Raw genomic sequence first — 14512 nt, 5'->3', positions numbered from 1 at the left:
TGGAGTCAGGATGGCTATATGGGGGAGCCAGGATTAATATAAGGAGGGACCAAGATGGATATATGGAGGGGCCAGGACAAGGGAACAGGATGGATACTTGTGCTTCTCACAAAATTAGAATGTCATCAAAAAGTTAATTTATTTCAGCTCTACAATACAAAAAGTAGATTCACATTCACACTGTGACTATTAACAAACACAGCCTAGGGTAAAAACAATAAGCAAATATCCTGCTTTAAATAAATAGTAAGGCTGCGGTCACACTTAACGTATGAAAAATCGGTCCGAGTCTCCCTGCTGGGAGTCGCACAAGTGTTCTCTGTATAGTCACCCGTGTGTAATGCGTTTGCAATGCGATAATGCGATTTTCTCCCACTTATGTATCCGTATCGCTTTACATTTCTCACTTCTTTTTCTCATTGAATTACATGGCTCAATGGGCTGAAATGAGGAAAATATGTGCGTATTTATCGCATATCACACTGATGGTCCGTGTGGTGTCCGATTGTTTTCTCGCACCCATAGACTTGCATTGGTGAGACTTGGCCGATATACGAGTACAATAGCAGCATGCTGCAATTTCACTCGCACGCAGAATATGCCCGAGAAAAAATACGGTGATGTGAGCTTCTCCATAGATTATGGTCCGAGTGCTATCCGATGTTTTCTCGCATAGCACTCGTCCGTATTCTACACTAGTGTGACCCCGGCCTAAATATAAATAGCATAGGGTACTTAGTTTATCGCGTACCATGGGCAGATGCTTAAACAGTCAGGCCTGGGTCCTGCTCTGGCATTGCCTATTGAGGCCTGCTGGCACATAGAGAGGTTGTACATTAGAGTTAGGTCCATCATGATTGGGTAATCCTTGTCATAGTGGGATGGCTTTTACGTTTTTTTGAGCAGAGTAGTGTCAGCTAAGTACCCTATGTTATTTACATGTACTGAGTACATGAGTATTTGTTCATTTTGTTTTATCCTAGGTTATAATACTTAAGAATTTTTCACCTTGTTATTACACCTCACTAAGGTATGGTGTTTGATGTAAAGCTGTGGTATAAATTCTGCCCCACAATTTACAGTATAATGGACGTTGGATAGATTTCTCTAAATCTGTAGCTTGCTCATTTTTGTGTAGTATTGTTGGAGGCTAGAGTCTATGCAGTGCATAGTGAAAAATCTGCATCAAATCAAATAAACGAGGTAACTCACCGATGCACCGTATGGTCAACCCATCCATCGTATGCAAATTGCTAGTTTTATGCCATTGCTATGGTAATTTTACATGCCCTGTTTGATGTCTGTGGGCTCCTGCACACCTGGCTATAAGCAGAGATAGGGCAATTGTATTAAAGTTGTTTTCTCAAGTTTGAACGTTATCTCCAATCCAAAGGATAGGAGATTGCTTTTCAATCACTGGTAGTCTCACCGCCATAGCCTCCACCGATCCTGAGAACCAGGACTTTGAAGAGCCCCGCTGAATGGAACAGAGGTCAATCATACGCCCTGACTGTCCATTCGTTCTAATAGAAACGCCTTAAGAATGAATAGAGCAGTAGTGCGCATGATCAACCTCCACTCCGTTTAGCCAGGGCTTTTCAGTGCCCCAGTTCTCTGGATTGGTAGGGGCCTTGGCAGTCAAACCCCCAATGATCGGAAAGTTACCCCCTATCCTTTGAATAAGAGATTATTTTAAATCTTGAGTATACTAAAAAGTTAATTTTCCCCTATAAAAATGTGTAAGCCTCATTCCCTGGTCTGACTGTGGTCTAATGATGTGAATTTAAAGCATCATGGGCAGATATGTTGCTGTAAGTTCAGGTGAAGAGTCCCCCTTCAGGTCAGGAGTTGTGGCCACATAATAGTTGTTGAAATAGCCCTAAAACAGCTGTAGGTGTCTCACAAAAAAAAATAAATTAAATGTTATTATTTGGCTTAACTATTCTAAAGGTTATTTTGCCTGGTAATTACTCCCATTATAAGTAATTAGTTTGAGAATAGACGAACAGCAAAACACTGTATGTAAACTATAAAGTTATAGGCAGTTACAAATTACATATATAGAATTTTATGAAAAAATCCAAAGTCTAATGTATGCAAAGTTGCTAAAAATGTCAAAGCTAGATGAAAGCGCTATAGTGAACGGTTTAAGGTCATGGAATTCCCCAGATTTTGCTTTTTCCTTTCAAAGTCAGAGATGGTAAATCAACTTTGTCTCCTTGTTTTAACCACTTATCAAATGAAATGATCTGTCACAGTTTACTTGTAGTCTACATTTTGTTACAACCACATGGGTCCACATCTCAGCACGGTGCATCATTACTAAAAGGAATTAAAGGAAATAATGCTGGAAAGTGCTAAATGTAAATCTGTAATCAGCAGTAGAGACTGTACTCCCAAGTGATTGCAACTTATGATTGTGTAATGTTCTTGTACATATCAGAATTGTGCTTACTAGTGTAAGTGACAGACAGGAGGCAGAGCAACGGTTAACAAGATGTAACAATTTAATAAAACAAGGTATTCACTCCTCGCAGGGAGGTTAATGGTTAAAGAAGGGATAATAGGGGTAGCAACTGTAAAACAATAGCAGTCCAACAAAAGAACTTAACATGTCCTGTATGGTCCTCTGCAGCAGATGATCCCTCAGGGGGGTTGTAGAACCGGCAGCGGCCCGGTGATGTCCTCAGATGGGGTCCTTTAACCCCTTTCTGCCATTGGACGTACTATTCCGTCCATGTGGGGTGGGCCCTACTTCCCAAGGACGGAATAGTACGTCCAGCGCGATCGGCCGCGCTCACCGCGATCAAACATGATCGTGGTGTGCCGGCGGTACAGGGAAGCATCGCGCAGGGAGGGGGCTCCCTGCGGGCTTCCCTGAGACCTCCGGAGCAACGCGATCTGATCGCGTTGCTCCGAGGGTCTCCTTCCTCGCTGCAGGTCCCGGATCCAAGATGGCCGCGGCCAGGGAGGTGGCTTACCGAGTGCCTGCTCAGAGCAGGCGCTTGGTAAGCCTGCAGTGCTCTAAGTCAGATCGGTGATCTGACAGAGTGCTGTGCAAACTGTCAGATCACCGATCTGTGATGTCCCCCACTGGGACAAAGTAAAAAAGTAAAAAAAAAATTTTACACATGTGTAAAAAAAAAAAAAAAAATCCTAAATAAATAAAAAAAAAAAAAATAATTATTCCCATAAATACATTTCTTTATCTAAATAAAAAAAAAATCAAACAATAAAAGTACACATATTTAGTAAAACACCGTAAAAAAAAAGAGGCAAAAAACAACGCTTTATTCTCATACCCCCAAACAAAAAGTGGAATAACACGCGATCAAAAAGACGGATATAAATAACCATGGTACCGCTGAAAACGTCATCTTGTCCCGCAAAAAACGAGCTGCAATACACCATCATCAGCGAAAAAATAAAAAAGTTATAGTCCTCAGAATAAAGCGATGCCAAAATAATTTTTTTTTCTATAAAATAGCTTTTATCGTATAAAAGCGCCAAAACATAAAAAAAGATATAAATGAGGTATCGCTGTAATCGTACTGACCCGAAGAATAAAACTGCTTTATCAATTTTACCAAACTCAGAACGGTATAAACGCCTCCCCCAAAAGAAATTCATGAATAGCTGGTTTTTGGTCATTCTGCCTCACAAAAATCGGAATAAAAAGCAATCAAAAAATCTCCCGTGCCCGAACATGTTACCAATAAAAACGTCAACTCGTCCCGCAAAAAACAAGACCTCACATGACTCTGTGGATTCAAATATGGAAAAATTATAGCTCTCAAAATGTGGTAATGCAAAAAATATTTTTTGCAATAAAAAGCGTCTTTCAGTGTGTGACGGCTGCCAATCATAAAAATCCGCTAAAAAACCCGCTATAAAAGTAAATCAAACCCCCCCCTTCATCACCCGCTTAGTTAGGGAAAAATTAAAAAAAAATTTAAAAATGTATTTATTTCCATTTTCCCATTAGGGCTAGGGTTAGGGCTAGGGTTAGGGTTAGGGCTAGGGTTAGGGTTGGGGCTAGGGTTGGGGCTAGGGTTGGGGCTAGGGTTAAGGCTACATTTAGGGTTGGGGCTAAAGTTAGGGTTAGGGTTGGGGCTAAAGTTAGGGTTTGGATTACATTTACGGTTGGGAATAGGGTTGGGATTAGGGTTAGGGGTGTGTCTGGGTTAGAGGTGTGGTTAGGGTTACCATTGGGATTAGGGTTAGGGGTGTGTTTGGATTAGGGTTTCAGTTATAATTGGGGGGTTTCCATTGTTTAGGCACATCAGGGGCTCTCCAAACGCGACATGGCGTCCGATCTCAATTCCAGCCAATTCTGCGTTGAAAAAGTAAAACAGTGCTCCTTCCCTTCCAAGCTCTCCCGTGCGCCCAAACAGGGGTTTACCCCAACATATGGGGTATCAGCGTACTCGGAACACATTGGAGAACAACTTTTGGGGTCCAATTTCTCCTGTTACCCTTGGGAAAATACAAAACTAGGGGCTAAAAAATAATTTGTGGAAAAAAAAATTTTTTTTATTTGCATGGCTCTGCGTTATAAACTGTAGTGAGACACTTGGGGGTTCAAAGCTCTCACAACACATCTAGATGAGTTCCTTAGGGGGTCTACTTTCCAAAATGGTGTCACTTGTGGGGGGTTTCTACTGTTTAGGTACATTAGGGGCTCTGCAAACGCAATGTGACGCCTGCAGACCATTCCATCTAAGTCTGCATTCCAAATGGCGCTCCTTCCCTTCCGAGCCCTCCCATGCGCCAAAACGGTGGTTCCCCCCCACATATGGGGTATCAGCGTACTCAAGACAAATTGGACAACAACTTTTGGGGTCCAATTTCTCCTGTTACCCTTGGGAAAATACAAAACTGGGGGCTAAAAAATAATTTTTTGGGGAAAATTTTTTATTTTTTATTTTCACGGCTCTGCGTTATGAACTGTAGTGAAACACTTGGGGGTTCAATGTTCTCACAACACAACTAGATAAGTTCCTTGGGGGGTCTGGTTTCCAATATTGGGTCACTTGTGGGGGGTTTCTACTGTTTAGGTACATTAGGGGCTCTGCAAACGCAATGTGACGCCTGCAGACCAATCCATCTAAGTCTGCATTGCAAATGATGCTCCTTCCCTTCCGAGCTCTGCCATGCGCTCAAACGGTGGTTCCCCCCCACATATCAGGTATCAGCGTACTCAGAACAAATTGGACAACAATATATAGGGTCCAATTTCTCCTGTTACCCTTGAAGAAATACAAAACTAGGGGCTAAAAAATAATTTTTGTGGAAAAAAAAATATTTTTTATTTGCACGGCTCTGTGTTATAAACTGTAGTGAAACACTTGGGGGTTCAAAGTTCTCACAACACATCTAGGTGAGTTCCTTAGGGGGTCTAGTTTCCAAAATGGTGTCACTTATGGGGGGTTTCTACTGTTTAGGTACATTAGGGGCTCTGCAAACGCAATGTGACGCCTGCAGACCAATCCATCTAAGTCTGCATTGCAAATGATGCTCCTTCCCTTCCGAGCTCTGCCATGCGCTCAAACGGTGGTTCCCCCCCACATATCAGGTATCAGCGTACTCGGGACAAATTGGACAACAATATATAGGGTCCAATTTCTCCTGTTACCCTTGGAAAAATACAAAACTGGGAGCTAAAAAATAATTTTTGTGGAAAAAAAAAAAAATTTATTTGCACGGCTCTGCGTTATAAACTGTAGTGAAACACTTGGGGGTTCAAAGCTCTCACAACATATCTAGACGAGTTCCTTAGGGGGTCTACTTTTCAAAATGGTGTCACTTGTGGTTTTTTTTTACTGTTTAGGTACATTAGGGGCTCTGCAAACGCAATGTGACGCCTGCAGACCATTCCATCTAAGTCTGCATTCCAAATGGCGCTCCATCCCTTCCGAGCCCTCCCATGCGCCCAAACGGTGGTTCCCCCCCACATATGGGGTATCAGCGTACTCAGGACAAATTGGACAACAACTTTTGGGGTCCAATTTCTCCTGTTACCCTCGGGAAAATACAAAACTGGGGGCTAAAAAATAATTTTTGTGGGAAAAAATTTTTGTTTTATTTTTACGGCTCTGCATTATAAACTTCTGTGAAGCACTTGGTGGGTCAAAGTGCTCACCACACATCTAGATAAGTTCCTTAAGGGGTCTACTTTCCAAAATGGTGTCACTTGTGGGGGGGTTTCAATGTTTAGGCACATCAGTGGCTCTCCAAACGCAACATGGCGACCCATCTCAATTCCTGTCAATTTTGCAGTGAAAAGTCAAACGGCGCTCCTTCCCTTCCGAGCTCTCCCATGCGCCCAAACAGTGGTTTACCCCCACATATGGGGTATCAGCGTACTCAGGACAAATTGTACAACAACTTTTGGGGTCCAATTTCTTCTCTTACCCTTTGGAAAATAAAAAATTGGGGGCGAAAAGATCATTTTTGTGAAATATTATGATTTTTTATTTTTACGGTTCTGCATTATAAACTTCTGTGAAGCACTTGGTGGGTCAAAGTGCTCACCACACATCTAGGTAAGTTCCTTAGGGGGTCTACTTTCCAAAATGGTGTCTCTTGTGGGGGGTTTCAATGTTTAGGCACATCAGTGGCTCTCCAAACGCAACATGGCGTCCCATCTCAATTCCTGTCAATTTTGCAGTGAAAAGTCAAACGGCGCTCCTTCCCTTCCGAGCTCTCCCATGCGCCCAAACAGTGGTTTACCCCCACATATGGGGTATCAGCGTACTCAGGACAAATTGGACAACAACTTTTGGGGTCCAATTTCTTCTCTTACCCTTGGGAAAATAAAAAATTTGGGGCGAAAAGATAATTTTTGTGAAAAAATAAGATTTTTTATTTTTACGGTTCTGCATTATAAACTTCTGTGAAGCACTTGGTGGGTCAAAGTGCTCACCACACCTCTAGATAAGTTCCTTAGGGGGTCTACTTTCCAAAATGGTGTCACTTGTGGGGTGTTTCAATGTTTAGTCACATCAGTGGCTCTCCAAACGCAACATGGCATCCCATCTCAATTCCATTCAATGTTGCATTGAAAAGTCAAATGGCGCTCCTTCGCTTCCGAGCTCTGTCATGCGCCCAAACAGTGGTTTACCCCCACATATGGGGTATCGGCGTACTCAGGACAAATTGTACAACATCTTTTGGGGTCCATTTTCTCCTGTTACCCTTGGTAAAATAAGACAAATTGGAGCTGAAGTAAATTTTGTGTGAAAAAAAGTTAAATGTTCATTTTTATTTAAACATTCCAAAAATTCCTGTGAAACACCTGAAGGTTAATAAACTTTTTGAATGTGGTTTTGAGCACCTTGAGGGGTGCAGTTTTTAGAATGGTGTCACACTTGGGTATTTTCTATCATATAGACCCCTCAAAATGACTTCAAATGAGATGTGGTCCCTAAAAAAAAATGGTGTTGTAAAAATGAGAAATTGCTGGTCAACTTTTAACCCTTATAACTCCCTAACAAAAAAAACTTTTGGTTCCAAAATGGTGCTGATGTAAAGTAGACATGTGGGAAATGTTACTTATTAAGTATTTAAGTATTTTGTGTGACATATCATTGTGATTTAATTGCATAAAAATTCAAAGTTGGAAAATTGCGAAATTTTTTAAATTTTCGCCAAATTTCCATTTTTTTCACAAATAAACGCAGGTAATATCAAAGACATTTTACCACTATAATGAAGTACAATATGTCTCGAGAAAACAATGTCAGAATCACCAGGATCTGTTGAAGAGTTATAACCTCATAAAGGGACAGTGGTCAGAATTGTAAAAATTGGCCTGGTCATTAACGTGCAAACCACCCTTGGGGGTGAAGGGGTTAAGCGATGGTCCGTCTTCTGGCGGCAGCAGTCGGTCTCCGGTACCTTCTGCTGAGCCTCTAGTCCATAAGCACATGTGGTCGAAACAAACAAGGCCGCGGCACTCTGAGTCAAGCGTAAACGGTGTAAAGTGGCAAGTTAGGCCGCAAGTCTGCCCGTTACTCGGCCTTGTCTCTTCTGCACGTGTGTGGTACTCGCAGTCACAGGACGGAGCCCCCTGCTCACCCGGCTGCGTTCACTTTGCTTTTTAAGCTGCCCCTCCTACCCGGGTTATGAGGTCGGTTTGACTCCTCTGACTCCTCATTCCTTCCCCAGGCAACAAGGGAGGCAGCCACAGCAGTTCCGGACCCGGCACGGTACAGGTACCCGCAGCCCAGTCTTCCTCCTTACACTAGTACAATGCATAAGCTTGTTAATGCCTACTTGTAATGTTGGGACACACAAATAAGGGTCATTGCACTTGTAGACATTAGCGCACGTCTGTCTCTCTTATTACAGCCTCACAGCCATTGGCGGCAATCTGTCACATCACATATAATTGAGCATGATTTATTTTAATTATTCAAGTGTTACAATGTAGCTATCGGTTCATAGAAAAAATAAAATTTAGCACAAAACAGGTGGCAAGTTCTCTCAAAGCTGGCTGCAGAAGTGAGATCTTATCAGTCCTTCAGACAGGCACACGGCTATCAACCATCCACTGTCATTCAACTGTATTTCTAGTTGATACTTAAAAACCCTTGCAGCAATGCACAATGAAAACAAGCAGGAAGGAGAAAAAAAAAACAGCTTATCACATCCAAGTGTCCATCCAAATCATCTGATCCATATCTGACTGGCAAAAAAGTGAAAAAAAAAACAGAATTTCAGCAGATTGGCTGACAGTCATACATGTTATTATCAGCAGTGCAGAACAACTGTTAAAAACCTGCCATTTGTGACCCATATACTCTTTTGTTTCATTGCTTACAGCTTATGTGGTGGATCCGTCACTGCGTACAATATATTTTGTGCTGAATATTGCATGTTAAGTGTTACATACAAAGAACTAGGTACTAAAAATAAAGTAGTAACAATTGAAGAATAAGTACTAAAAATTAAGGTGTTCCCTTAGGGACTGAAAATTGGATACTAAAAAATTGTCATACAAATACAAACTGTAATACTAAATACAATACTAATTATAATGCAAAATATAATACAATACTAAAAATTGTAGCATCCAAATTGGAGACTACAAATTGGTGCCTTACAATTTAGGTACAATTGTGGTCTACAGATTAGATGCTAATAGTTTGTGATAGCTCATAACAGTTGTACAACCCCTGGCAAAAATTATGGAATCACCGGCCTTGGAGAATGTTCATTCAGTTGTTTAATTTTGTAGAAAAAAAGCAGATCACAGACATGGCACAAAACTAAAATCATTTCAAATGGCAACTTTCTGGCTTTAAGAAACACTAAAAGAAAACAAGAACAAAAAATGTGGTAGTCAGTAATGGTTACTTTTTTTTAACCAAGCATAGGGGAAAAATTATCGAATCACTCATGTTAACTGAAAGCCAGTTCACCACATTTAGGGAGCAGAGAGCCAGCTATCAATCAATCAGCATGATATCGGCAGTGACACCCCATCAATAGAGCAGAAGAGAAGGAGCTGTTCTGTCGATGTGATATCACCAAAAGCAGGAGGGTCACCATCAGGGATGGTCTGTGATTGCTCTATGCTGGAACTGATCTTCAAGACAACAAGAACCAACTATGCAGTCATAGAATCCAAAACATATATACTTTATTCACAATTAGCATAAAATACAAACAGACAATGTGTAGCAGGGCTACCAGATGGAAATAGCCATAAGCATTATGTAAAACAGAGCCCAAGGAACTGATCTTCGCAATTCAAAACTGGCAGGTAGTTAACAACTACCTGCCAGTAAGTTCTTAGCCCTCTTGCAGAAGACTCTGTTTTGGATAACCCCTTTGAATAAACAATTCTTAATAGGAAGTGACAGGAAACCTTTATCAGACAGACTCCTGTATAAGATGCTGATTTTACTGTGCTTCAGCGGGTGTCATCCTGGCGTGTTATTGCAGCTATTTTTTCATTTACTTGCACAATGCTTTCTCTCACATGACTCTCTAAGTATTTTTTTTGCAGGTGGCCTTACCCAACTCTTGTAAATAATTCAGCATCTTGCTGTAGGGATAGTTCTGTATAGCAATTAACACCTGTAAGATGTTTGCAAAGGGTGTACTAAACACTTCCTTTTTTTGGATTCATCAGTAATTTCAATTTCAACACAGATTCTACTGAAATAGCTACAGTCTAGTGTTATCTAATGTTATTAGGTGTTCTTTCTATGCATGTTTCAAAAATTAATTTACTGCATCTTTTTTTTCTTGATTTCTTCACAGGTTGCACAGCTAATGGAAATGGGGTTTTCAAGGGCAGATGTCTTAACTGCTCTAAGGGCTTCTAACAACGACGTCAACTTGGCTACAAATTTTTTATTACAGCGATGATAATTCAGGGAATGGTGCAATATATTTTACTCATATGGCATCCAAAGATCTTTTTTTTACCTAGAAATATAAAGTGTATTAAAAATTAGAGGATTAAAGAAAATATTTGTACTCACTATGCTAAACTGATGTTAAAAATACAAAGTTGTATCACTTGCTATATTTAAGCATACAAAATTTGCATTTTTTTTTTTTTATTTAATTAGAAAAATTCTCGTTGCTGCTGTAAACTGTGTTCTTGCTGCAGGAGTAGTAATGGAAGCTGCACTGATTATATGAAGGTTTAGGGTACTTTCACACTAGCGTTTTTTGCAATACGTCGCAATGCGTCGTTTTGGCGAAAAAACGCATCCTGCAAAAGTGCTTGCAGGATGCGTTTTTTCACCATTGACTAACATTAGCGACGCATTTGCGACGCATTGCCACATGTCGCAACCGTCGTGCGATGGTTGCGCCGTGTTGTGGCGGACCGTCGGCTGCAAAAAACGTTACATGTAACGTTTTTTGCTGCCGACGGACCGCCATTTCCGACCGCGCATGCGCGGCCGGAACTCCGCCCCCACCTCCCCGCACCTCACAATGGGGCAGCGGATGCACTGGAAAAATGCATCCGCTGCCCCCGTTGTGCGGCGTATACAATGCTAGCGTCGGTACGTCGGCCCGACGCACTGCGACGGGCCGAGTACGACGCTAGTGTGAAAGTAGCCTTAGACATTCAGGGGTCCAATGTGGCAGTGCTCAGCTTGTCACATACACAGCACATTGTGCTTTCATGATGTCTTACTGTTGTAGTTTTCCTTAGGCCTGTAGCTAAAATATTCACAGGTTATCTAAAGCTTTTTATTGCCGGGAGTTAAAGACAATTTTATTACTTAAAGTAGACGTAGACAACTCGCACATTATGAAAATACTCCCAAGCACTTTCTATATAGAGCACCTTTTTATTTTGCATTGCATGTTGTAGTGATGAAAGTTCACACTTATTAATTGAAGGGGTTGTCCACATTCAGGAAAGTAGACCTTGAATGCTATAAAATACCTAAAATAACAAACACAGCAGGTATTCGCCCTCCATGGTGGGGCACAGGCTTCCCACCACTGCTCATGTCTCAGTGTTTTTGCTGCAGCAGTGACTTTGCATCAACAGCACTCATCACCGCTGAAGCCAATGATTGAGCTTGGCGGCTCTTGCAGTCTACCTCTGCAAAGCCGCTGAGCTCAGCAATTGGTCACAGCCTCTGAGCTCAGCAATTGGGCAAAGCCTCTGAGCTCAGTAATTGGGCAAAGCCTCTGAACTCAGTAATTGAGCACAGTCTCTGAGTTCAGTAATTGGGCATAGCCTCAGAGCTCAGTAACTGGGCACAGCCGCTGAGCTCAGCAATTGGGCACAGCCTCTGAGCTCAGTAATTGGGCACAGCCTCTGAGCTCAGTAATTGGGCACAGCCTCTGAGCTCAGTAATTGAGCACAGCCACAGAGCTCAGTAACTGGACACAGCCGCTGAGCTCAGTAACTGGGCAAAGCCACTGAGTTCAGTAATTGGGCACAGCCTCTGAGCTCAGTAATTGGGCACAGCCGCTGAGCTCAGTAATTGGGCACAGCCTCTGAGCTCATTAATTGGGCACAGACTTGGAGCTCAGTAATTGAGCACAGCCTCGGAGCTCAGTAACTGGGCACAGCCTTTGAGCTCAGTAATTGGGCACATCCGCTGAGCTCAGTAATTGGGCACAGCCTCTGAGCTCACTAATTGGGCACAGCCTCTGAGCTCATTAATTGGGCACAGCCTTTGAGCTCAGTAATTGGGCACAGCCTCTGAGCTCATTAATTGGGCACAGCCTCGGAGCTCAGTAACAGGGCACATCCGCTGAGCTCAGTAAGAGGGCACAGCCTCTGAGCTCAGTAATTGGGCACAGCGTCTGAACTCTATAATTGGACACAGCCGCTGAGCTCAGTGATTGGCTACATCAGTGATGCACACTGTCTATGTGATGCCACTGCTGCTGCCAAACAATGAATCTGGTGCTGCAGCCGGGAGCCAGTGCCGGACTCCAGCAGGTTGAGTACATACTATATGTTATTTTAGGTATTCTAAAGTAAACTGTTGAGGTTCACTTTCCTGAATTTTGACAACTTCTTTAAATTCTGAGTCATTTAGACTGAAAAATTCTAGATATGCAGTTATGCCTCTGACTATATGCACTTATTTTGACTAAAATGTCAAAATCAAAAAGCACAAAAATCACCATGATAACAGGTGCCTGTAAAAATTTCAGCCATTGTGTAGGGAAGGGACTTGAGTAGCTGCAGGGGCTGATCAATTAAGCAAATACTCATCTTCTCTTCTCTTTAGTAGGAAGAAGGGATACCCCTAAATATGAGAGCACACCTCACTTCTGTGTAAGGAAAGGTGATCACATGAAGAGACGTTCCTATGTCACACCCCTGAGACACTGGAGGCTGCATGGGGAAAGATGACAGTAGCAAGCTATAATATTCTTGTATTGCGTTCGCATGCAGCTACACCTTCTCACCCCTCCCAGGGCTGAAATCATGTCTGCATTATGCGGTTTGTACTGCTACCGCAATACCCGATCCGACCATGGATCAGGTCGGGAATTGGAGCCATAACAGAGACTTTAAAATATGGCCTGTAAAGTCGTCTAAATGTAGTCTTACACAGAAACAAAGCCATAAAGTTAGACTTGTCATACTGCTCCCTGGAAAAATTATTTACAGTTCTGACCCTTTACTTACATCCTTGGCCTTAGACAGGTGAAGGTGTTTTTTGTTTTTTTTTTAATTTGTGCAATACTCTAATATTAACGATGTCACTCTGATCAACAGCCGTATTAGTGCATCCCCTTCCTGCTGTATTTGACCATAGTGCACCGAACGTGTCCTCACGATGTATAGCATGTCAGTGCACAATGCGCGCAGAATTAGTAAGTAAATTGCAGATTTTAGCCCATATGTAAATATTTTAAAATCCTGGAACACTCTCTTTTGACTAACGGCCAGAATTTTTTCTTTTCTGTATCTAGGCATAGGAATAACCATATGGTGTGATTTTCTAACTGACAGGGCTTGGTATCAGTTTATGGTTAAATGACATATGTCTCAAAATGTGATATAAATTCTCTAGAAAACAAGATGTTATTCAGATATGAACGTTAATTACGGTAGATGTTTTCTCAGTCATTTCTGTTTGGTTATATTTAGAACGCAAAGCACAATTTGAAATTTAATAAATAGATTTGGACAGTATTCTTTTTGTTCTTAAAGTGTGTTATAACAATGTGTTAGTATTTCTATTGAAACCCAGATTATGCAACATCCCCTCCCTCCAACGTCTCACGAGTGTCTGAACATCTTTGTTGTATCGCCTCTTTTTTGTTGCAATATTTTTGAGAAACTCTTGAGTATTTGGCCTTTTAGATATTAAGATAAGGTTCTTTTGTATTAGGACAGTGCCTCAATTGTCACAATGAACTCTAAAACAAAGGAAAGCGCAAATCAACTGATCATTGACTTCTACAAATCATATCCAAATTGGCAAAGATTTTTTTAAAAAAAGTTCCGGTGGGTAAAATAACATGCCTTCATAATTTTTGTGGTGGAAAGATTATATAAGCTAGGGTGTTAAGTATTTGAAATATGTAGCAATATAACATACCGTAAATTCATTTGACCTGCGTCACTGGCTAACAGAGCAATATAAATACCAGTTTACTCCTGAAAGATGAAAAACATTGATAACTTCTGCTTCTGCCCATACTGTTCTTCTCAGCATAAGCCACCCACCGATCACAGCCCAAAATAGGCTTATTTCTGGAGTTTCATGCAAATGCTTCAGCACAGGTTATGCATGAAAGAGTTTCCTTTAAGCTGTGTCATATTTTTTTCCAATTATCTGTATTTATAAATATCACAGAATCTGATTTCGAAATGATTAAATGGGTTTTCTCAACATCATAAATTGTTAGAAAAGTTAAAAAAAGTGCTTGTAAAAGCAAGTACCGTAACTTTGCAAATTCCTTTTGATTAAAAATCCTCAATGGAGGGATTTTTAATTTTATTTTATCCTGATTTTTGCATAGGGAAGCGGCAACAGCATAAGTATATCAGTCGTGGCCG

General features: G+C 41.4%; 1 protein-coding gene across 2 annotated transcripts in view; it reads left to right on the top strand.

Moving 5' to 3' along the window:
• Positions 1-13642, top strand: part of UBAC2 (UBA domain containing 2) — a 249802-nt gene extending 236160 nt beyond the window's left edge. Inside the window, exons 10-11 of one of the 2 annotated variants that reach the window (XR_013223960.1) lie at positions 10273-11835; positions 11915-13642. Coding sequence is in view for 1 of the 2 variants with exons in the window: in XM_077297117.1 (XP_077153232.1) it covers positions 10273-10380 (108 nt within the window). In the remaining variant the exon portion in view is untranslated. Of the gene's footprint in view, positions 1-10272 lie in introns of both variants that reach the window. The other variant, XM_077297117.1, reaches the window with a different exon arrangement.
• The last annotated feature ends 870 nt before the right edge of the window (positions 13643-14512 follow it).

Source organism: Ranitomeya variabilis, chromosome 3 (genome assembly GCF_051348905.1).
Source record: "Ranitomeya variabilis isolate aRanVar5 chromosome 3, aRanVar5.hap1, whole genome shotgun sequence".
Classification (NCBI taxonomy): Eukaryota; Metazoa; Chordata; class Amphibia; order Anura; family Dendrobatidae; genus Ranitomeya; species Ranitomeya variabilis.
Note: the sequence above shows the minus strand (reverse complement) of the source record. Positions and strands in the feature narration are given on the sequence as shown.